The sequence below is a fragment of the Zootoca vivipara genome, chromosome 10 (assembly GCF_963506605.1).
Source record: "Zootoca vivipara chromosome 10, rZooViv1.1, whole genome shotgun sequence".
NCBI lineage: Eukaryota > Metazoa > Chordata > Lepidosauria > Squamata > Lacertidae > Zootoca > Zootoca vivipara.
The window spans coordinates 2,270,176-2,295,625 of NC_083285.1; the positions used below are offsets into that span (position 1 = coordinate 2,270,176).

General features: G+C 42.3%; 1 protein-coding gene across 3 annotated transcripts; it reads right to left on the reverse strand.

Moving 5' to 3' along the window:
- Positions 1-25,450, reverse strand: DHTKD1 (dehydrogenase E1 and transketolase domain containing 1). Of its 3 annotated transcripts, none has more exons than XM_035127568.2 (17): positions 25,261-25,450; positions 22,497-22,649; positions 21,771-21,982; positions 19,820-20,014; positions 18,201-18,470; positions 17,394-17,565; positions 16,118-16,316; positions 12,611-12,923; positions 11,823-11,907; positions 11,137-11,276; positions 10,616-10,766; positions 9,844-9,950; positions 8,444-8,608; positions 7,395-7,477; positions 6,636-6,805; positions 5,566-5,651; positions 1-1,200 (listed from the first exon to the last, which is right to left on the reverse strand). In XM_035127568.2, the coding sequence occupies exons 1-17, from the start codon at positions 25,424-25,426 to the stop codon at positions 1,099-1,101; spliced, it is 2,769 nt and encodes a 922-aa protein (XP_034983459.1). In that variant the 5' UTR covers positions 25,427-25,450; the 3' UTR covers positions 1-1,098. The 3 variants fall into 3 exon arrangements, with proteins under 3 accessions (XP_034983459.1, XP_034983458.1, XP_060135474.1); XM_035127567.2 differs by having other exon boundaries at positions 22,497-22,652; XM_060279491.1 differs by having other exon boundaries at positions 25,255-25,450.

Consider the following 25,450-nt stretch of genomic DNA (forward strand, 5'->3'; position numbering starts at 1 on the left):
TTCTCCCTCCAAAGGTTTATTTCCATCTTTTCTAGGCATGAGAAAAGAATCTGCTTTACACAAACAACACATTTAAAGGGAAAAGCTGCAATTTTCCATTGAGAAAGACTCTGAATATCCAAGGCCTGCTTCACGCAGATGCACTGGTAAAACCATCCCTGGGTTGTATCACTTTTGAATTTAGCTAGGTAGGGGATTGCATGACTGAATAAATACTCCCAATAAAACAAGTTCACAGCACGCAGAACCATAGATGTCACCAGCACTATTTTTCTAGGAAAAAAGGGATGGAACTCACCATGCCCCTCTTGTTCTCTTCTTATGGCAAAGGCACCCACCTGAGAGGTGACAGAATTGAGTTCTGGCAAGTTCCAGTTGAAAAAAGGCCCTGGATGTCTGAATTAAGATTATGCTAGTTTTTTATACTGCAGGGATCCCATCCACTCAATTGAGTTATTTCCCCACCTACTGTCTGAAGTGATACAGCTGAGGAACAGTTTTTTCCATCACATGTTTATATAATTTAGGCCTACAAGGCCCACTCATAAAAAAAAAAACACCCAGCAAGCTTGAATAATTTCTTTTTAAATTACAGTTACAATAACCTATGATTTAAACCAAGGGTAGCCATCCAGACAGAGACCACTCAGCTGTGGTCAACCTTCTGTGCATGACATGTCTGAGTTGTGCTTGAATTTAGAAGGGTTTTGCTCATGAAAAATACAAAATCTTGCCACTTTTGCCATCAACAAATAATGCACAAAAGTGGGAAGTCATTACAGGTACAATAAGAGTCTCAGATTTTAGGAGCTGCATAAAGATGCTTAATTTAAAAATAATTTTATTTTTTAAAGATTTCTTACCTAAACATGATTAAATTGCAATAGGCAAGATCCAAATGCAGATAAATGCACTTATGCTCCATTCAAGGGTGCAGATTTAAATACATGCTTAAGTATACACTGAAATGAATTTTAGCTGGCTTGTACCCAATATACAATCGTAAGCAACAAGCCTCATGACCACATTCAGGTTTGTAATGTTCTCATTCACTAAGACCTTCTTTTAACCTTCAAGAATTAACACAGATCATAGGTCTCAAGCAAATGTTTTGGTGAGAAGGTCTTCCTGCTGTTTTCGGTGTAACATTCCAATGCCCACTGCAGGTGCTGGTAACGCAGGTCTACTTACAAGATGGAGCTGCAATGAAGTTAGAAAGGCAGCATTACAAACCACTTATTGTCTGTCCAAATTAAACAGTTATTAAATTAACAAACTGGGCTGCAATCTTGCATGCAGGCTACTTGACTCAAATGGGGCAACACAATCCTTAGCATGTTTACTCAGAATTAATCTGACTGTGTTCAATGGGTTTCATCAGTGAGGATGAGAGGGGGATCTTGTCATATGGGCAGACCCGGATTTCCATAGACACTGCGCAGGCTTGTGCCCTGGAGTGGTCCCTTCGGCGCTGCCAAAGTAACAAAAACACAGGAGGGAGTGGCTACTAGTTACTGGTCTCTGCAGCTACAGTGGGTGCTGTGATTCTCCAGCACTTTGATTTCACCCACAAAGGCACACTCCATTGTCTCTTGAGACAGACGGATGCCAAAAGCAACAACAACTCCCTAGTAAATGTACTTGGGATAGGAGTCCAAGCCAAACTATGTGCATGACTGCAGTCTTCAGCATTACTCTGCAAACAGTATTATTGTAAAAGACAAACCTGTACTACATAACCAGTATGCACCCTTTTTTATTTTCTCTTCTATGGCTCTGTCTTGGCTTCAGCATACATCTCAGGAGGGGCCTAGGGATCTGGTAATTGCTGCCTTGGTGGTTTCAGTTGCTTGGTTGTTTATGTCAGTATTTGGCACCGCCCTTCAGAGCTTTTGCTGGTGACAGCGTGCAATCTGCCTTTCTTTTTTTTAATTTATCTTTATTGAGTATTTCAATTAAAAATACATATGAACAATTTGCCCATACATATCCATATAAAACACAATTACAGATCGTATAAAAGAAAATATAAATCATAATCAAAAATTTAGAAAAAAGAAAATTAAATAGAACAGAGAAAATAAAGATATAGAATAAAAAATAGAGAAAAAGAGAGGGAGGGAAAGAAGAGCAAAAAGAAGAGAGAGAAGAAGAAAAAAGAAAGAGAAAAGAAAAAAAAAGCAAAAAAAGCAGAAACAATCGTGACTTCCACCGCTTTGTCATACAGTAAGTAATTTAACATTTTTCAAACTTATCTGTCTTTTTCCATTTGTTTGTGATGTAAAACCATTTTCACCATACGTTTCTCCTGTTATTTTCCATTTTTCTATTTCAGCAAGGTTAATCTAGACATAGCCAAATTTTGGATCCCAGACCTTGTTTACCCAAGTAGTCATTTAGATACCCCCATTGTTTTCTAACTAAATTTTTTGGTTTTTGATGAATTACATCTGTCAATTTAGCTAACTCCAGATACTCACATAATTTATTAATCCATTCTCCCTTTGTCGGGATGTCTGTACTTTTCCATTTGCTCGCAATCAATATTCTAGCGGCTGAAGAGGCATACATAAAAATATTTGTCTTTTCATTGGAAATCTCATTGTTTTGAATACCTAACAAATACATTTCCGCTTTTTTGGGAAAGGATATTTTCAACAATTTTTTGACCTCTTCATGAATTAATTCCCAAAATTTTTTGATTATGGGACATGCCCACCATACATGGAAAAAATTGCCCACTGCATTATTACACCTCCAGCACTTATTGCTACAGGAATTATTCATTTTTGCCAATTTGCTAGGTACCATGTACCATCTGTGGTGCATCTTCATATAATTTTCTCTTAGTGTAAGACTAGCAGTGAATTTTATGTTTTTTTGTCAGAAATTTTTTCCATTTATCAAATGCAATTTCATATCCCAAATCCTTCTCCCATTTTAACATCCATTTTCCTTTCACATTTTCCTCTGCCTCTATATCTCCTAACATTCTGTTCATTTTCGATGTTGTTTTCTCATTATTTAAAAGTATCTCTCTTTCGAATTTAGTTATTTTGACAACAATTCCTTTAGATTCAATATCCTTCTTGTATGTCGCTTTTAATTGGAAAAATTCTAGCCAGCTTATTCCTAATGTTTTAAGTATTTCATACTCCTTTAATTTAACGCTTCCATCTTCTTCTTCTATTACGTCTCTGTAAGTCGGCCAGTTTTTTTTCTTATTTACTTTCAAGGTGGCATTGGCCTCTATTGGGGATACCCAACCCGGTATTTTATCTATAATTCTGTCTTTGGTACGGTTCCATACCTCCCAAAGCGCTTTCCTTACTAAGTGGTTTTTGAATCTTTTATGAATTTGAATTTTCCCATAAAACATATATCCATGCCAACCAAATATTTTGTCCCACCCCTCTAAATTCAGAACTTCCTCATTTCTCAAGAGTATCCATTCCTTAATCCAATTCCAGCTGGCTGCTTCGTAGTATCTTCTTAGGTCTGGGAGGGCAAATCCTCCATATTCATTTGACTTAGTCAGATTTTCCATTTTTATCCTAGCTTTTTTTCCCTGCCAGATGAAGTCGGATAGGTCTTTTTGCCAATCCTTAAAGTGTCTCTGCCCTATGACTACCGGAATATTTTGAAAAAGAAACATCATTTTCGGTAGGATCATCATCTTTGTCATCGAGACTCTGCCCCAAAGTGTCAATTTTAATTTTTCCCAATTCTCCATGCTCTTTTTAATTTCTTTCCATTTTTTGATGTAGTCTTTAAACAAATTAAAATTATTACCGGTATTCGTTATCCAGATTCCCAAATAATTAACCTTATTCTCTATTTTAATTCCTGTTGTTTTACTTAAATTCTCCTTATCTAATCCTCTCATATTTTTCACCAGCAATTTTGATTTATCTTTATTTAATTTAAATCCAGAAACCTTGCCGAATTCCTTCATTTTATTCAACGCTTTAGTAATACTTTCTATAGGCTTTTCTGTTATAATAATCAAATCGTCCGCGAATGCCTTCGTTTTGTAACAAATTGAGCCTAGATTTACTCCTCTTATTTCTTTATCTTTTCTCAGGGCTGTTAGGAGTGTTTCAAGTATTAAAATGAACAGTAGGGGGGACAGAGGACAACCCTGTCTTGTCCCCCTTTCAATTCTGAATTCTTTTGAACTTTCATTGTTAATAATCAATTTGGCTTTCTGTTCTTTGTATATGGCCTTAATCCCATTCAGTATTTTATTCCCCATGTTCAAACTTTCGCAGGTGTTGATCATAAATGTCCAAGACACACTGTCGAACACTTTCTCGGCATCGACTAGTAACATTGTCAACTCCAAGCTTGGATTCATTTCTGTGTATTCGATCAGGTCTATAATTATCCTCATGTTATCTCTTATTTGTCTGCCTGGGAGGAAGCCAGCCTGGTCCTTCTTAATTATTCTATTTAGCACCACCTTCATTCTATTTGCTAAGATACCTGTGAATATTTTGTAATCTATGTTGAGGAGTGAAATCGGTCTGTAATTTTTTATTAAATTTAAATCTGTATCTTTTTTCGGAATGAGTGTTATGAACGCCTCTTGCCATGAGTTCGGTATTGCACCCTTATCTAATATTCCATTCATTAATACTTTTAGCTTTGGTACTATTATTTCCTCAAGTTTTTTATAATAACTCACGGAGATCCCGTCGGGTCCTGGAGATTTTCCATCTTTTAAACTTCTTATAACTTGTCTTATTTCTTCTTCATCAATATCCGCATTTAATAATTCATATTCTTTCTCATTAATTTCTGGCAAACCATTCTCTGTTAAGTATTCTATAATTTCCTTTTTGTCAACCAATTCTTCTCTATACAATTGTTTATAATAATTTACAAATCTATCTTTAATTAGGTCTATATCTGTGATTTCATTTCCCTCCTCCACAATTTTATTTATTATTCTTTCCATTTGTTTTTCTTTTACCGACCAGGCTACCGGTAGCAATCTTCCCAGTTTGTTTGCCTGCTCAAAATATCTTTGTTTTGTCCATACAATTTTATTTTCTACCTCTTTATTGATCAAATCTGTTAAATTCATTTGTAGCCTTTTAATCTGCAGTTGGATTTCTTCATTTTTAGGGTGCTTAACTAATTATTTTTCTTTTCTCCTAATTTGATCATTTAATCTGCCTTTCTATTGGATGCTGCTGGAGTCTTTAGAGCTTTTGCTGGTGACGTCTAATTTGGGCGCCACTTTTTGTATTTAATCACTATTTAAAGTATGAAAGCTGTGCTTTTTTGGGGGGGGGGGGAATTATGCCAGATCCCTCACTGATGGGCAAGGTACACTTTGTCCTAATTTGATGCAATTTGGTTCAGCGGTTTATAGATAGATAGATATATAGATAAAAAGGGTTCAAATGTATTCTCTCATCCAGGGAACAAAGCAAATTCAAACCTGCTTCTTAGCCTTCAGTCCATTATGGTAGCAAGAATGGCAAAAACTGATTTAAGGCATTCAAGGCTCAGCTAATGGGTAACTTACCCCAATGTTACAGAAGACTGGAATCTTACCTTACAGGCCAGTTGCTTTTCAAATCTTGGTGACACAAATGCCCAGGGCCCCATATTCTGTGGCTCCTCTTGACTCCATATAAATTCTGAGTAAAAAAATAAGAGAAAACAATAGGTATTGGTTTGTCCTATGAATTCTGGCTAATCCATAGGCTCTCCTCTGTTTATATATCCGGGGAGAGGAACCCGTGTGGCATAATGGTTTCAGAGTGTTGGACCTGGGAGAGCAGAGTTTGAATTCCGACTCAGCCCTGAGTGACCTTGGGCCAGTCGCCATCTCTTAGCCTAAGCTACCTCCCAGGGCTGCTGTGAGATGAAATGGGGAGAGAGGAGGAGAACCATGTGCAACCATTTGAGCTTCTGGGAAGATAAAAGTGGTATGTAAATGTAATAAATAAATAAAACCATTTTTGGTCTGGTGGGCCAGATCTTTATCTCCTGCACCCCTGAGGACCAACGTCGACAGGTCGGCAGGACCACCCACATTTCAATCATCTGATGTCATACTGATAATGGTTGATTGACAGGTGGGGTGTCTTGCCTAACTGCCATAATTGGCCCTCAATTGTGTGTGTGTTTGGGGGTAAGACATACTGTCCAAGGAGGATTTGGGCACCATAAGGAAACCGGATGGCACAACCAAGCTGAGCAGGACTGAACTCCCCCTGGATCAGCTTCTACCTTCCCCACACCTGATGTTACACAACTGTGTGTGGCTTTGGGGAAACAGCCTGGTGCTGCTGGTGGAGGAACAGGGGTGCAGGGGGAGTGCACCGCCTCTGGCGGCACAATCCCAGTGGGGTGCCACTGCGGCTTCCCCCCTCCCCGTGCTGGGCACCATGCCCCCACAGGCGGTAGGCCATGCCCCAAGGAAGCGCACCATGCCCCTGCTCCGCCACTCCCTGGTGGGCCAAATGGGGAGGTCTATATAGGTTCAGTCAAAGTCAGCCAGAACCTCTTATTATTCAGCTTTACAGCCCCTGTTCTCAAAGGACTGCAGCACATTAGTCTAAAACAACGAAGTGACCAGGTTTTGGCCAAGTCCTTTTGAAGAGTCAGAGCCCACCAACCTTTTGCATTACTAAATTTTTTCATCTCCTGCTGAAGAGCTTCTATTGGAAAGGGACACAGTTCTTCTAATCTGATAATTGCTGTATTTTGCTTCTTTTCTTCAAGCATCTCCCGGTGTTTTGACAGAGAATAGTAATGTTTTCCAGAACAGAAAATTACTCTGCTCACACTACACGGAAGAAAGGTTAGAATAATTTAAAGGATCCAAAGACAGTGGAGTTAATACATTAAGAAGATTTAAGTGCTCAGGAAACACAATTCCTAAAAAGACCACCCCAGGGGCTGAGCACAAAGGGAACAGGATACTCAGCACAGGCAAACAGGGACCAGGTGTGCATTGCCACTTGTACATGCACCCTACATCCCTACCTGTTAATCCAATCTGTCCCGTAGGACCATGTCTGATATACTCAATCTGGCAATGGCCGGCCCCTCTCAATCTTCCAGCTGGCAATCCAGTCACCCACAAAGCAAAAGGCTGAAGATCCGGCCCCCCACTCCTGTCTTCTATGGACATAGTCAAAAGCAACTAGTTCAATCAGAGAAACATGTTTTACTCAGGCCATTGGATCCTTACAACATAAAACAGGGCTTACTTCCAGGTAAGCAGGTATAGGATTGCAGCCTTAATCTTCATTCTAAATCTACGAGTCTCAGTCATGCTTACATTTTTTACTCTCTCATGCACTATTGTGCTATTTTACCGCCTGCTACTATTTGGAATGTTGAATACTAAATACAAGACCGCAGTTCATTACTTTTTAGGATCCACCGTCGAATCACCAATAACTGGTCTGAACGTTGTTCCTGGGGCCATTTCTACTAAGCTGGATGCAGCAGCCTATAGAAAGGAAAGGGCCACGTGGGACTGAATGGATGCATATCAAGTACATTTGAAGAGCTAGATATTTCACTCAGCAACTGTAAAGGGTCTAAGCAAGACAAATTTCTGAACCATTAGATTTATACAGTGCTTTTTTCTAAATAAAATGTTTAGGGGTACTCTTTTTCCTTCTCATATTGAAATACTGCCCCTCAATAAGGCCAAACTTAGATTCACAAAATGTCGAGGGGTATGCGTACCCTTGCGTCCCCCCAGAAAAAAGCACTGGATTTATATGACTATCTGGGGACAACTTAGGAACAAGTATGGAAATACTAGCTAATAAAACTGTTTGGTCATTAAGATTTTTCATAAACATCCATGAATAGTCCAAAGTGCAAGACAAGTATAGCCCATTGAAGTGATAGATCTTTCACATAATTTTTTTGAAGAATGGGTTAGAAGGTAGATGAAATGTAAAAGAATAAACACAGAGAAAGGTCATTTAAATAACACATTATGTTCAATAATGTAGGGGTGTGTGTGTGTGCGCGCACACACACACACTTACACAAACACACACATAGAGAGTCAAATAAAAATAAATGACCCTTCCAAACATCTTATGCCTAATATAGCATAGGATGAATCCAGAGCAACACAGAGTTACTTCCCTGGTTTTTCCCCAATGGCATTTTGGTAATATACATACAAAGGAATCACATGTGTAGGTCCAGTAACATGGTTAGCTCCCACACCCGGGTTCACCTCTTGGCAACATTCAGGTGGGAATTAACCACACCACTACCCCCCATCCAGAGGTCAATTCGCCCATATGTTATTGGAACTACAAAGGAAGTTATAGGACCCACATGAGAAACTGTCATTTTGACAGTAAGTGGCTGAGCTAACAAGCAATGTTTTAGAATAATTAGGAGTAAAAGGAAATGAGTAGCAAGCAAAGCAAGAAATCTTTCTACGCACAGGCAACCTGAGCAGAGTTTTTGGAGAAGCAACAATCAGAGGTTTCCGGAAGTTTCGAACCATCTGCCTCCGGAGTAAGTGGAAATACTGTGCTGGGGTTGTTGGGTGCACAACACACATGTTGACATGGTCACCATCCACACCCTGCTCTGAGCTATTACACATCTGTGAAACAAATGAACAGAAAATGTAAAACAAATTGGGAAAAAACAAGTACAGCTGCTGTTTTTAAAGTTGCAAAACAATGAGCACGGGACAGAGCAATGGAGAAATTTCTGAAACAACCATGGGATATCAGCTTCGCCCAAGGCCTGATGGGGAACAGCAACAACTGATATCTGAAGAAGTGTGCATGCACACAAAAGCTTATACCCAGAACAAACTTAGCTGGTCTCTAAGGTGCTACTGGACAATTTTTTATTTATAGCAACAACCGGAGGAAAGAAAGACACATCATCTTACAAGGACAGGAAGAATCACCACAGACAGAATAATTGCTGCACAAGGGAAGAACAAGGATATAGTTTGAGTTCCTCACTTGTAGTTTTATAAAGTGCAAAGGCAATTTGTCTCTGCAAACTTCTCTACAATTGACTGGTGCGTAGCAGGACAGATTCTCTAGAACAGTGTTTCTCAACCTTGGGTCCCCAGCTGTTGCAGGACCACAATTCCCATCATCCCTAGCTAGCAAGACCAGTAATCAAGAGTGATGGGAGATGGGAGAAACGCTGCTCTAGAACAATCTTTCACATTATAGCCATGTAAAAAGCACTTTTCTCATCCTGGCCAAGTTTGAACATAGCTGACCTGGAAATTACCTGATGTGGTGAGAAGACAGTCCTGGAAGTGTCAGCCTCACCTTTGCCAGAATATGAACAGTAACAGCTACCCAGCCCAGGATCCTGTTTCCCACAGCGGCCCACCAGCTGCTCTAGGAGCAGCCCACTAGCAAGATGCATAGCTGCCAAGTTTTCACTTTTCTCGCGAGGAAGCCTATTCAGCATAAGGGGAAATCCCTGTAAAAAAGGGATAACTTGGCAGCTATGGCAAGATGCCTTCCCTGCTCTCATTTCCTAGTAGCTTACATTAAGAAGCAAGGTGCCTCTGATCATGGAGGTAATATACTACCATCATGGGTGAGGAGAGGGAGTGTTATAGGCTTGTGCTTGTTCTTCTTTGCATCATGTATTTTTTTGTTTTACGTTGTATCTTTATGTTGTGAACTGCCCTGAGATCTACGGGTGAAGGGCGGCATACAAATTTAATAAATAACAATAATAATAATAAGCATCGACAACCTTATCCTCCATGAACCTAGAGATGCTAAAGATTGAACCAGGAACCTTATGCATGTCAAGCATGTGAAGCATGAGTTTGTAGTACGTGTCATGTCTGGCTACCTGCAAGAAACGTTCAATTCGGCAAGAAGAATGCTCCGGTCCAGCACCGTCATAGCCATGTGGAAGAAGAACTACTATTCCACTCTGTAGAAGCCACTTTGCTTCCCCTGGAGTGGAGAAAGGAAGACTGATTCATTTTAGATGCCAGGATTAGACATTATTGCAGTCCACACAAGAAGATCCTCATCACTGAGAATGCGTCTGAAACACCCCAATATTGCAATTCCAAAGGTTTCACACATCTTCCTCTTGGACATAAGAAACACAGGAAGCCGCAAGTCTCTCTACTGTGGCTGAGCGCACACATCTGTACATGACACCTGAGGGCTATAGCATCAAGTGATGATCTGCGTGTGTGAAATGACCACAAAGCCTTGACACAACAGAAACAGCTTTCTTATCACTCCATACCACTGTAAACCCGATGGTTTTCCATGAAAACAGCTCATACACTCAACTGCCAATCACTGAGCCAACAACACAATCCTATGTATGTCTGATCCATGAGACTTGCTTTCTAGTAGAGTATTTAGAATTGTGAATGGCCCAAGTGAAACTATTAATTAAAAAGAATTTAAGCCTTGTCTTTTAGAAGCGCACTTAAGGTGGCTAACAAAGCATTAAAACAAAAATGAAACCAAATTAAATGTGGAGCAACATAAAAAAGAAAGTCTGAAGTGATGAGATATTCGGGGAAGCACGTTTGAGTAAGCAATAATTATAAAAACCGATCTAAATGCATTTCTGTTTGGCACTGGCATTGGAATCTCACCTCCAGAGATAAATGTATCAAATATTATCTGAGCTCCATTAAAGAAGTCACCAAACTGAGCCTCCCAAATAGGCAACAATTTGGGGCTCTCAATGCTCATTCCATACTCAAAGCCAAGCACCGCTTCTTCGGAGAGGGGGCTGTTGCTCACCTAACAGAGAAAGAAGGTGAGAATTCAGAAGCTAAAGAGTGGCTCGTCAAGAAAAAAGCATTTTCTTTTTTAATCCAAACTACTGCAGGAGGCTACCAGTTATTTTTTAAAAGAGGGTTAATGCAGGGGTGGACATAGGAAGTTGCAACATACACATTTACCCAGAAATAAGTCCCATTGACCTCAAGGTCACTGACTTCTGAAGACACTGTGAGAAACTCAGCAAGTTAGCAAGCTTAAAACTGGGGACCTTTGTTTTCATCTGTTCAAAAACTTAGATATGAAGCAGCATTTCAGAAGTATGAAGAGCAGATTACAGTAGGATCATGATGTCAATGAAATGCTGCTTGGTTAAAAATGCAACTTTTACCTCAAGGAAACCTTTCTGATCTGGCGACATGTGATTCAAAGGAATGTAGGTTTCACCCGTCTCTTGGCAAACCAGCATGGTGTGTCTCTGGCTGAATGTCCCTCGGCCAACATCCTGTCCACTCAGGCGAATATTGAAACCTTTGTATAAAGCAAAGAATGGAGTAAAAGCACAGCTACCAGTGTCCTCCTCCCGACAGGGCAAGGGCAGGGCTGTGTGGATACTGCAGCGAAGCCACTGTGGGCTTCCCACTGGTGCCTCCATGCCACCCCGACTTGGCTGCCACCTTGCACTGTCTTGGTGAGGTGGAGCAATGCCAGTGTCATGAGGGAAGCTACACACACACACACACACACACACACACACACACGGTCCATGCACTACAGTAACCAACAGAACAACAGATACCAAGTATCCTGCAGGAATTCTCTTTAAACTAATGTTGACTTTTATTCAGATCTTAAAACCAAATTGTTTCCCTTTCTTGATGAAACATCCCTTTATCCATTTCTTCTAGCACTTGTATCTAAATATTCATTTTGGATGCATTCTACTGATTACTTTTGAGGGCAGTTTTTGTACAAGATACTTGTTTTAAAAACTCATATCCCTCTTGCTTCCCAAGGAACACAAGGTAGCTAAGAAGTCACAATAGAAAAACTATTATATTTCAAAACATAAAATACCTTGACAGAGCAGAGAACCGAAAGCTAATGTTTCAGCCGTGGCCCAGTCCAACTTTTCTCCTTCTTCTATCTTCAGCATTCTTGACTGTACAAAACAAAAATATTCAAATATTACAGCCTTGTTACCTCAACTTCTGGAAGGTCTACCCAGCTTCTGTCTGGTTTCTGGATCACACATCATCAAGAGATTCAGATGCATTATCTACTTCACATTTTTATCTTTGGCTACTCTGTATATGCAAAAGCAGCAACTTTCTGTACAATAGTTATATCTCTATTATCCAGTAACAGGAGGTCGATGGTTGGAATCCCTGCGACGGGGTGAGCTCCCGTTGCTCGGTCCCTTCTCCTGCCAACCTAGCAGTTCGAAAGCACGTCAAAGTGCAAGTAGATAAATAGGTACCGCTACAGCAGGAAGGTAAACAGTGTTTCTGTGCACTGCTCTGGTTCGCCACATGACCTGGAAGCTATACTCCGGCTTCCTCGGTCAATAACGCGAGATGAGTGCCGCAACCCCAGAGTCTGTCACAACTGGACCTAATGGTCAGGGGTCCCTTGACCTTTTAATCCCTTCCTATAAGCAAATATTATAGGAAGCTATTTAGTTGTTAGTATGTCACAAAAAGGAGCTTTTAGCAATATGCAAATGCATGTAATTATAAAAAAACTAATTAGTTGGCTTCCCTAAAGCCATCCAGCATTGTTTGTGCACAACGAAAGTTTTGAACCAGCTTGCAGGTACGTGCTTTCAGTTAGTGCAACTTCATATTTTATTTTATTTCTTGCACCTGGGAGTGTGTCTTCAGAATATGGCTGTGCAGCTGCATTTCTGCTGGCACCTCCACAGACTTGACCCCAACAAACTGAAGGAGAGGAATTGGTATGCCGGTATCCCATGTGGTGATCCTTGGCGAGGGCTCCACCATGTTACTCCAATGAGCCTGAAGATTGGTGGATGGAGGGCTGTACAAAGTCATGTTGGCAAGATGGTCATTCAATTTAGAGTAATAGGAAGTCCTTATTTCAGACACTTCTTCCTCTGTCATTAGTCCCTGGGCTACCAGACGCTCTGCGTAAGTGTCTGGAATACTCTTACGTGACCTGTGAGGGGAAACATGGTATTAAAATGTATGGCATTGCCTATTATTTGGATTACTGCCATGTCCTCTACATTCTGCTGCCCTTCTAAAATGGTTCAGAAACTCCAGTTAGTACAAAATGTGGCTACCTGCTTATTAATGGAAGCATGGGGTAAATGTGAATCACTCCTGTAAACCTGAGGGAGTTCTCTCTCTCTCTCTTTCTCTCCCTCCCCCCTCCCTCTATCTTCCCCTCTCTGCTTCTCCCTCTCTACCCCTCTCCCTATCTCTCTCTCTTGCACAAGCTGGATTTCGAAGGGGCAGAGGGACCAGAGACTAAATAGCAAACATGCGCTGGATTATGGAGAAAGCTAGAGAGTTCCAGAAAAATGTCTACTTCTGCTTCAATGATTATGCAAAAGCCTTTGACTGTGTCGACCACAGCAAACTATGGCAAGTTCTTAAAGAAATGGGAGTGCCTGATCACCTCATCTGTCCCCTGAGAAATCTCTATGTGGGACAAGAAGCTACAGTTAGAACTGGATATGGAATAACTGATTGGTTCAAAATTGGGAAAGGAGTATGACAAGGTTGTATATTGTCTCCCTGCTTATTTAACTTATATGCAGAATTCATCATGCAAAAGGCTGGACTGGATGAATCCCAAACCGGAATTAAGATTGCCGGAAGAAATATCAACAACCTCAGATATGCAGATGACACAACCTTGATGGCAGAATTAAAAAACCTTTTAATGAGGGTGAAAGAGGAGAGCGCAAAATATGGTCTGAAGCTCAACATCCAAAAAACTATGATCATGGCCACTGGTCCCATCACCTCCTGGCAAATAGACGGGGAAGAAATGGAGGCAGTGAGAGATTTTACTTTCTTGGGCTCCATGATCACTGCAGATGGTGACAGCAGTCACGAAATTAAAAGACGCCTGCTTCTTGGGAGAAAAGCAATGACAAACCATCTTAAAAAGCAGAGACATCACCTCGCCGACAAAGGTCCGTATAGTTCAAGCTATGGTTTCCCCAGTAGTGATGTATGGAAGTGAGAGCTGGACCATAAAGAAGACTGATCGCCGAAGAATTGATGCTTTTGAATTATGGTGCTGGAGGAGACTCTTGAGAGTCCCATGGACTGCAAGAAGATCAAACCTATCCATTCTTAAGGAAATCAGCCCTGAGTGCTCACTGGTAGGACGGTCCTGAAGCTGAGGCTCAATACTTTGGCCACCTCATGAGAAGAGAAGACTCCATGGAAAAGACCCTGATGTTGGGAAAGATGGAGGGCACAAAGAGAAGGGAACGACAGAGGACGAGATGGTTGGACAGTGTTCTCGAAGCTACAAACATGAGTTTGACCAAACTGCGGGAGGCAGTGCAAGACAGGAGTGCCTGGCGTGCTCTGGTCCATGGGGTCACGAAGAGTCGGACACGACTAAACGACTAAACAACAACAACAAATGTAACTTCTACCTCTGCAAGAAGGACTGCTACAAGAAGATCAAAGCAGAGGAGAAAATGTCTCTGAGATGTAGATCTTCGTGTTACTTAAAAAGGTAAAGGCAAAGGACCCCTGACAATTACGGTACTTTCGCTCCATAAGACACACTTTTTCCCTCCTAAAAAGTAAGGGGAAATGTCTGTGCATCTTATGGAGCGAATGCGTGGTCCCTGGAGCCAAATTCCCCAGGGGCGAAAGGCAAATCGTGCCTTTTAAAAAAAAAATAGAAAGAGATAAAGGCTAACAAGGGGGAAAGAGTGTTGAAAGGACCCGCTCAGCAGCTGATTGCAAGAGATCGGGGAGGGGGGGAGATAAGGGAGCTAGCTTCCTTCCCACCCCGCCCAGGCCCCTTGCCCAGGCCTCAATTGCTGTCTGCAGAGAGAGGTTGCTTGTTTCCCCAGCGACATGTGACTGGCTGATTAGATTATCTGTCTGGAAATTGTAGAAATGGGTCCCTTTCCTTTCCTAGAGAAGCTGCAGAACTGTGAGTTGAACCCCATAAAAACAGGATTTTCCCCTTTGCAAGGTAAGCTCAACAATTTTGAGCTGATTCTCAAAAATGGAGCTTTCCCCTTTTGCAAAAAAGATGCACAACTTTGAGCTGATCCTCAGAAAAATGGAGCTTTCCCCCTTTGCAAAAGAAGCTTCCTCAAATATTTAATGGGTGTGTGTGTGCAAATGCACCTAGGCCTCTAGGAGTTGGCTGCTATGCCTAGGACAATTCAAGAAAGCAAAATATATATTTTTTCTTGTTTTCCTACTCTAAAAACTAGGTGTGTCCTATGGAGTGAAAAATACAGTAAGCCCAGTCGCGAACGACTTGGGTTGCGGCGCTTTACTGGCTGAGGGAGCCGGCATTTGTCCACTGACAGTTTTTCTGGGTCATGTGGCCAGCATGACTAAGCTGCTTCTGGCGAAACCAGAGCTGCACATGGAAACACCGTTTACCTTCCCGCCGGAGCAGTACCTATTTATCTACTTGCACTGTGTGCTTTCAAACTGCTAGGTTGGCAGGAGCTGGAACCGAACAACAGGAGCTCACCCCGTCGCGGGGATTCGAACCGCCAACCTTCTGATCACCAAGCTCAAGGCTCAGTGGTTTACACCACAGTGCCACCTGCACTGTGCTACTTAGAAATATGCAAAGAAAAAAAACCTCCATTGCTTTTGCAACTGTTTCGATGCAAATTTTTTAATGTAGCTGTGCACTGATACTATTCGCTTTTCTCAGTTGAGATTGCAACGTTCTTTTTGTCCTTTTCCATAGTCAAGACTTTAAAAAGATGTGGTGTTGTTGTTTTTTTGAGGGGGGGGGCTAGTGAAAAAAAAAGTCTATGAAAAAAATTGAAGGTAAAATTTTAGTGGAGTTACTAAGAATCAAATATATGCCTCCACTTCCATGCAAAACAGCTTTAAGTGGGTGTGATTGTGTATGTCTATGTGAATATTAAGGGCATAGAAGCCAAGGGTCTGGCATTGCCATTCAAATGGTACATGAGCGCTGCCTCAAGTGATCAATTATGTGGGGCAGGGATTACATGGGCCCTACCAATATTTTATTCAAGTTGGCACCCCTGATTAAGGGCATCTGTTTGTGTGTAGGCCTTGCCCAATGCCTACTAGAATGTGGCTGAGATAGCTTTCCAGGAGGGGAATGCATCCTTCAGCTCAAAAAAGGTTCCCTGACCCTGCACTAAGCCATACCTGATAATTTTGTACATGGTGGGGTTAGTGAAGAATGGCTCATCCAGTTCATTGTGACCCCACTGCCGGTAGCACAGCAAATCGACAATCACGTCCTTACGAAAATGGCGCTGGTATTCAACAGCTAATCTAGTGGCTCGGATTACTTCTTCAGGGTCATCTCCATTTACATGGATAACTGCACAACCAACGATCTTGCCTAAGAATGAGAGAAAGAATACTTCAGTCTCATGCAACATATGACCAACTTAAGGCAAATGCAGCTCACCAGAAATTTATGACAGTTCATGAGAGGCAGGACGCACCTCCTTTTGCATTTGTTGCCTATGAATGCAAAAGCAGAATGGATTCTCAAGCACCTGGCTGGTCACATAGCACGTCCGGTGCACTGTAGCCACCAGCCAGGCTTATAATTAAATTAAATCACTTTAAATATATCAGTCTATTTATATTTTTGCAGTTTCACATTCACTAATGATGCCCCCGTAAGCCTCCACAGCATTCTCAAATACAGGTCCAGTCACTCCAACTCCTCTCACTTCTGGAAAAGAACTCAGAAGTGATAAGAGTAAGTAGAAGCTACTGTTCCTGCAATACCGTCCCAGAAAGGGCCTTCTTGGTAGTGGCGCCACCCTGTGGAACACCCTTCTGCCAGATGTCAAAGAGATAACCAATTCTACAACCTTCCATAGACACCTGAAGGCAGCCCCGTATCAGGAAGCTTTTAATGTCTGATGTATCATGTGTGTTTTTATATTCTGTTGGAAACCACTCAAGAGGCAACCTAGTCCAATGGGAAGTAATTTATTGTTATTGTTGCTGTTAACTTTCAAAACTGATCACAGACAGTGGTAAAGCGTGGGGGCTGGGGGGGCATGGCACCAGGCATATTTTTTCGAGGGGGTGCAACCAGGCACCCCCCTGCGAAGAAAGCTTTCTTGTGTAATGGCCCAAACCTGCCAGCCGCAGCTCCACTTCTGGGTCAAGCCTGACCTGGGGGCAGAGAGAAGAGGCAAATTTGCCACCCCTCTCCTCGGCTGGGCAGCGATGCACAAGGATGCTGCCAAGGCAGCTTTCTCAAGCATAGCTCCACTTTACGTGCATGACCCAGGGGCACAGAGCGGACTCCCTCTGTACCCTGCCCCCCTTGGGGTTCACCCCATGCGGCCGCCCCACATGGCAGTATCATACACTCCACTGCTGGTTACAGACACTCACGTTCTCAATCCTTAGAACATATAACCTTTCCGCCTCCGCAGAATCCCATGATACATACCAATATCACTGCAATACAGAGATGACCTCCCTCGCTCGGCTGGAGTGGTGTAGCCCAACTGGTTGTTAACAATGAGATGAATGCTTCCTCCTATTCTAAAATGTGGCAGACCAGAAAGTGTAAAAGTTTCAGGAACAATGCCTTGGCCAGAGAAAGATGCATCACCGTGAACCTATATTACAAAAAGAAATGGAGAAGTTATGTCAGGAACCACTGCCAGTTCTTTGAGGGGACTTGTTATTTGTTCTGGGGAGGGATTAAAATGTTTCAGCTATAATCTTTAGTTAGGAAGTAGAGTGTAGCTTTCCAGAAGTGGCAGGTGATGGGGTGAGGTGGCAGCAATGTGCTGCTGCTATTTACTGGGAGAGGGGGGGGGCGGGCAGGACAGTAGGGTGCTTGGCACTGTGCAAATGCACCAGCCCCTTCCACACTGGCTCCCAGTAAACAGCAGCAACTCATCTGCCAGGAAATCAAGTAAGCCCCACATTCCCACCCTGCACAGAGGGCCATTACTTTCAATCTAAAGATTGCTAGGGAAGGCACAGGCCTTCCATATTTTTTTGAACTTGAATTCTAAGTAAAATGTTGTTACTGATTTAATTAAACCAATAGCATGCTCTTACCCTCTCTTCCAGGCACTGATCAGTCTGTGTCCTGCTTAGCTTTGACAATACAACAGATCTATATGTCTGCAGGCTATTTCCCGTGACCAGAAAATTAGTCCTATCTATGTCATTACATCACATCTAGTTGTCTGAAATGTTAAGATACCCCTTCCCGAACCCTGTTCACTGGCTGTCAAAATACCTGCAGGCAGATGACTTTGTCTCCAGGCTGTGCAGAGCTGTCTAGAGAGTAGTCCCCATCGAGCAGAGACTGCTGCCTCCCCCTAGCTTTGCCAACCGCTACAGGGTTAATGGCTTCTAGATGGGAAGGGTTTGGCAACAGGATGACATGAATAGGTCGGTGAGACCCGAAATCAAGATCCACCGAAGCAGTCAGGTGAGAGAGGACATCTCCAATCGCCGGTGAGTCGTCTGGAAATTCACTCAAGCCTCGCATTTTACGAAACATCAGCTTCACAGGAGGATATGAATATGAAGTTTCAAACACAATTGCAGAGTATGTTGAATGCAGATGAACAAAAGCAATCTATTACAGGGGTTCCCAAACTTTAGGAGCAATGACCCAGGACTTCCCCGTTAGATTCAGGTCTCAAAATAATAATCTCAGCCCTCCTCCTATTGCAGCCCACCCTGCCAACTTGAATAAAATATGGGGGGGAGGTAAGCCCCACACCACACAACTGATCACAAGAGGGGGCCTGGCCCCCTCAAATATTTTATTGGGGGCAAAGGGACCTTGGTCCCCATGAGTTGGCTCCAATGGGCCTAATACTGTTTATGCCCTCACTTTCTTCAGGGAACTGTGAGCTTCATACATGGGTTGTCACATTTAAACTTCATAACAATCCATTTGAAGGTTGGCTTAAGAGAGTGAGACCAGCCCAAAGGCACAGCTGAATGGGGGTTTGAATCCAGGATTCCCTAGAAACCACTCGCTCCATCCATATTGGCTCTGCATATGCTACATTCACATGCAGTCTCTTTCAGGATTAGGCCAAACCACACACTAAGTGGCCTTCAGGGACCAAACGCATATCAGAGCACATGTTGTGCGCAGACGCACAGGTCCCAGATTCCACACCAGGGGTCTACAATTTAAAATATCTGCTACCATGATGGGAAAGGCCTCTGCTTATCAGAAGAAGCAACACTGGACTGGACGGGGGCAAAAAGTTTGACCTCCGCACAAAACCATGGCTATGTAGAAGCATTTGAAGTTGCCATTGTAAGGCAGCCATTATGTTTCAGCTAGAGGTTAGGGGCCTGTGTCCCAAAGACAATTGTGAATACTGTATTTGCTACTAGTTCTATTTAACATTAAGTTGGAACATTACAGTGGCCCTGGTTTACTGTTTTAGAGACAAGCCTCTGAACTTGCAACATATGTAACGCAGTCTGAATGGTGAAAGTATCAAGTGTGTTTTGACAAGGAATGTCAAGGAAAGTACATAGCATAAATATTTCTCACAGATGTTTCATCTTGTGGGTTATTTGGAATTGCCGCCTCAAATTCCTTTCGGAGGAAGGGAGGGAGATACATTTAATAAATTAAAGTAAATGATGCTTTTGGGTCAAGGTTTAAGCATTTTCACATGACTTTTGCACATCAAGTTAAATAATGCATTGTTTTGTGTTAATAGATTTGTAACCGTTACATCTGGGTTGTCAGAAGAAATTTTAAATATGTCTAAGAGGGCAACCCCAAAGAATCTAGTATCATTGCAGCTTTTGCCACCAATTTTATGGAAATGTGTATTTTCCAATCAAAATTAGTCACACCTAAGAGAAAACCCCACTTACCTCAGGAGGAAACTGAAGAAGGCCGGTGAGGAGATTAAGTCTGCCTCGATGAGGCATTCCAAGTACGATGTCCGTCACTCCACTGTATGAGCACATCTTTAGCAATTCGTGAAAGAAACCCATCATGCTCTCTGCTCCTTCACCACCGTATCTTTTCACTGTGGCAAACTTTGTAGCCAAAAAATGATCAAATTCCTGTAAGATGTGAATGGTGATTATATATTTACATATTTAGAAGAATGTATCTTTGATAGGGATTCAGGCTGCAATCTTCTCACTACTACGATTTGGTGAGAGTGCTAAGAAGCATTACATCTGCCACCACTGCTAACCGTGGTTAATGCTAACCAGGACTGCCTTGCTAACCAACTATGGCTTGCAAATGCATTTTGAAACACGGGTCAAATTGTGAGGGCGATCCTGGTTAGACAGAGAGGTGCTGAGGGAGGTGGAAGGTTTGTGCAAACCCATGGGATATAACCACAGTAATCATTTGTGTAATCCACAAACTGTAGATAAGAGGTTCTGGAATGTTACTTCTCCACCTGGTCATAGCTATAAAAATATACTTCAAGAAAACTGAACAAAATTGTTTATTTGCTTCCTTCAAGAATACTCAAATAGCCTATTTCAGTTTGGTTCAACAAATTTGCTTCAAAACAGTCTGTTACAAAAGTTGGGGCATCACAAAACAATATATTGTGTTTGCAATGATGATCTCACAGATCAGCCCTGTCAGCATATTCAAAAATCACCTTGGGGAAATAAGCATTTTGACAGGACTACTTGAATTCTTTGTTGTGGAACTACTGCCGATAATGCTGTCTTCTAGGTTATACATATATACACTGGTCTAGCAATAGTTAATTACACTAGTAAATCTACTAAAAACTCACACTCAAAATTTAGCACTAGTAGTTTTTCATGCAATGTCATCCATTGCCTCCTGGAATTTGGGCCGACTCAGCAACACTGATATGCCCTACATGCAGTGGGGCAGCATGACTCCACCTTCTTTTTCAAAAAACACACACCAGGGGCTTGTATAGCTTATCATCTGCACTCTTGTGATGAGACTAGGATCAAAATGCACTACAGGCAGCAACCGTTTTAGGCACGTCTGATGGATGCGTGACTGCTCATGCGTGCATCACGCGGAACCTGAAAGTGACCTGAAAATGTCAAAATACATCAGAAAAAGGGGCAGAACGGGGTGTTTGCAGGCTTTTAAAATGGGTGCTCCAATTATACACAATTTCACATAAGTGCACGGTGCTTCGGAACGTATCCTGTGTTTTCTCTATTCCAGGGGTCAGCAAACTTTTTCAGCAGGGGGCCAGTCCACTGTCCCTCAGACCTTGTGGGGGGCCGGACTATATTTTGAAAAAAGAAAGAACGAATTCCGATGCCCCACAAATAACCCAGAGATGCATTTTAAATAAAAGGACACATTCCACTCATGTAAAAACACCAGGCAGGCCCCACAAATAACCCAGAGATGCATTTTAAAGTGAAATCACACATTCTACTCATGTAAAAACATGCTGAATACCGGACCGTCTGCGGGCCAGATTTAGAAGGCGATTGGGCCGCATCTGGCCCCCGGGCCTTAGTTTGGGGACCCCTGCTCTATTCCATAGATGTAAGCCTTTCCATTTTCTCTGCCTGAAAAGCCCATTTGTGCAAATCAAACAAGACAAATTTCCCCTTGCAGTTAAGATTTCAAAACTACCTAATGCAACTACGTGCTAACTTATTTGCCAGCATTTAATTGAGGAAAAATCCTCAAGATTTCAGTTGTTTTAAAATATTATGCTATTTTAATCCACCAATTGAACACTTTATTCATATTGAGAAATGAATCAATAATCCTTTCATTAAGGTGCTACTTTTACCCCTAGAGATAATTTCATTCTCTTTCTTATATTATATGCACACACATACAATGCACCTGAGATTCTAGCATGAGCTTGGACAAATACTTTTTCTCTTCAGTAGTGAATGCTTCTTGTTTCAGCTCCTCAAACCGTTTAGCAATCCATTCTCTTTCTTGCAAGCTTGACAGCTGACTCGTCTCTATAGACATATGTTCACAGTATATGTGGCCCAGGTAAGACAATATATCCTCTAGGGATGCCTCCTCCTTTCTGATGTTCAAAAGTCCTGGAATAAAATATTGTCTAATAGATTATATTGATACATTAATAACGCTGAGCATCAAGCTCTAAGTTGCTCTTCTACCAAGTGGTCCATCAATAAGGCAACTTCTCTTTTTCTTCCCTTTAGAAAATAGCTCAAAGGTGTTCATTCTGAAGTTACTGCTGCAGTGTAACAGATCCACAATTCTCAAACATTGTACAGGAGACTCGCAACTTACACACATTTAACTTGTACACACTTGGTATAAACTGTTTTAAAAATGATAAAAGGGGTGGGCATCCAGGGAAAAAAGCTTTGGCAATCCCACCATTGCACCCAATTTGTGTTGGCTATATGCAATTTTTACTTTATGCACTATTCCCAGAAGGTAATCCCTGTGTAAGCTGCGGGTCTACTGTATTAACAAAACCATCCAATGTACTATTTCCTTGATTGCTACCTAACCATTCACTTACCATGTTGGGGGGGGGTGACGACTTCACACCGTTCCGGCATGAAAGTCACTTTTCTTTCCTACCTGCTGTATTGAAAGGTCCTTGAATAACTTCAGTCAAAACTTGGATTTCAGGTACCATATCCATCACAGCCTGGCCAGTAAATAAAGGGTTGATTTTGGCAGCTTTGTGGCCATGTTCATAGTATGCTGTCACTAAGCGAGCCAGTCCATGGTCTACTAAAAACAAGAGAACAGAGACTACTTTTTAGCAATGTGCAAAGATACCAATTATTATAAACCATTAAAAATTAAGTTGGAAAGCCAATATGGTGTGGTTACAGAAACTGCTGGCTAAAAATGTTAAGTGTATTTTGTTTTGAAAGCTTTGAAGAAAAAATCCTGTCTCCCTGCACTGAGCTCTGTGGATTCTCTAAGGCACCCATGGAATTCCATCTCTCATGCACTTCAATTCATGTGCATTCAAAAGGATACATGCCTGGAGCTGTCAGGAAAGCTCTACTATGTGAACTCTCCTACCTCCACATAAGGAAGCTCTGTGAGCCTATGGAAATGCTTTGATGTACAAGAAGCCACCAACTGCAGGTCCCTGTCAGCAATGTAGCTCTCTTTTGGGCAATCCCTGTTAGCTAGTTTAAGGTTAACCAAGCAGCCACATTTGTATGTTTCTGGGAAGAATCCAAAGGAGTCTCCCCTTACAGAGCTCATTACCAGTAGCAGATCTTGGTGATAATTAATGTATTGAATAACAGTTGGCAGATGGTCCTTTTCTAGGATTGGTCCTGGCAGATGAATCAGCCACAGCCTAAGAATCCAGGAGCAGCACAGGATCCGGCAGCACCTGACCCCTCTGGAGGGCATGCCCCCCCCCAGCTCTGTATTGAATCATAGCCTGCTAAGAGGTTAATAACCAGTAGTTCAATGATCACAGCAGAGCAGCCATTTTCTCCATGATGAGCATGAAAGCAAAGCACTACTTTGGGGTTTATTGGTTTTTTTTCAGGCTATTAACCTTTATGGGATTCATAGGAGCCAACTCCTAGGAGCTGAGGTCCCTTCACTCCCCCAAAGTATTTGAGGGTGCCAGCCATATCATGTGATGCAGGGTGGGAATTATGTGCCGCCCCCCAATATTTTATTCAAGTTGGCACTCCTGATGGGATCATTTGGCACTCCTGATGGGCTGGTATGACCTCATGCAGAACCAGGGAAGCATGAACTCCCAAGTCAGGCTCCCTACTATTAACACCTCTGTCTTGTCTGGACTCAGTTTATGAATTCTGCTCAGAACTTCCATCACTTCATCTGGCTTTGTTGAAAGGAGAAACAGAGCTGCTACCATGAGCACTTCACCCCAAATCACCAGGTGATATTCCATCGTGGTTTTTCATAGATCTGAAAAAGCCTGGTAGACTAGACTAAACCCTTTGTTTGCCCACAATGTTTATCGCCAAGGGTAAAAAATGCCATGAGTTTCAAAGTTTTATTTTCAAGTTAATATGTGTTCTATATAGCACCCTGGTTCTCACACTGTGGGGTGAGATACAAGATCATGGAAGGGTTTGAAACTTAGCAAATATTAGACTATTTTAATTTCTCCTCCTCAGAGGACTCATTACTGATCTATAGTGCAAGCGGGCATCCACTGCTTTGCTCTAATGCGGTTTCCTCTGCCTAGTCTTTGGAAGTTTGGAGAGGTCCTGCCTTGTCTTTCTTCTATTTTTTAAAATAAGTAAGTAACAAAGAACGCTTGATATGCATTGATCAGTATCAGTAATAATGTTGAAGAAGCCCCCACCCCACAATCCAATGATATCATGTTGGTTCTGTTCTTATTCAAAAGCCTGGGCAGAATTAGTATCCCTTCACTGATGAGTTTGTGCATCTCCATGCACAAGATATGTACATGCTCCCCTGCGGAACAAATGGTCAGGGCAGCTATAGAATATAAGAGGAGCAGCGCTTAAGAAAAAGACATTCAAGTATGCTGTGTAATTAGTGTCTGTATGGAAGTTTACATGTGTGGGAACCGACAAGAGCGAAAAGGGTCTTGTTACATCATAGCAGAAATGCTGGAAAAATTCCAAGACCAGCTTTGCACATAGTCCGTCCTACCCATACTTACTGAAAAGTTTGGGGAAACGGTTGTAATCAATTGAATTTGCTTCCATGTAACCCTTTTAAAGATCAGTGTGTTATTACCGCATTCATGTGCTCATTCATTTGGGGGGTAAACTCTATTTTATTTATATTTACTTGTAAAATTATATGTAGGCCACCTTTTGGTGTACACAGCTTACACAGCGTAACTGCTGCAAATACAGTGGGATTTACTCATGAGCAGACATGTATAGACATGCACTTTGGGGACAGAGGAAAGAGGGGGGGTCGTCCCAAGACCAAGAAATAACATGCTGTTGACTAAAAGGCATGCATTATAAAAATGTGGCACAAGCCGCCTGGTGACAAACCACTTTTAGCAGCCTGATCCTGTACAGATCCACTCTGTAGTGAGAGCAAGTCCCAGTGTGCCCAGAGCATAGCTGCCAAGTTAGTTTTCCCTTTTCTCGCGAGGAAGCCTATTCAGCATAAGGGAAAATCCCTTAAAAAAAGGGATAACTTGGCAGCTATGGCCCAGAGGAATTTATTCTCAGGTGAGGGTACCTTTGAAGGTACCTTTCTGTTTGTATGGCGTGCATAAGTGGAGGGAGGCGCTTCCACCTTGGACCCCTTGTTGAATGGATCTGGATGGGATCAGGATGCATGGAATTCGTAAGTATTCTTCTTCTTACTCCCCCCTCCCGGCCTCCCCCCCCCGCACCCCGACCTGCTCTCCTGCGGGAATCGCGCGGCTCCGCGCCGTCGGCAGCTCCGCTCTCCACCTTGCGGCTCGGCTTGTAACCGTAAACCCCCCTCTCGGAGCGGTACCAGCGCCGCGGAAGCAGCACCAGGGGCGCCCCGATTCGGGCTCTCCACGCCGCCGCCGCCGCCATCGCAGTCCGGCCCCGCTTGCTCTG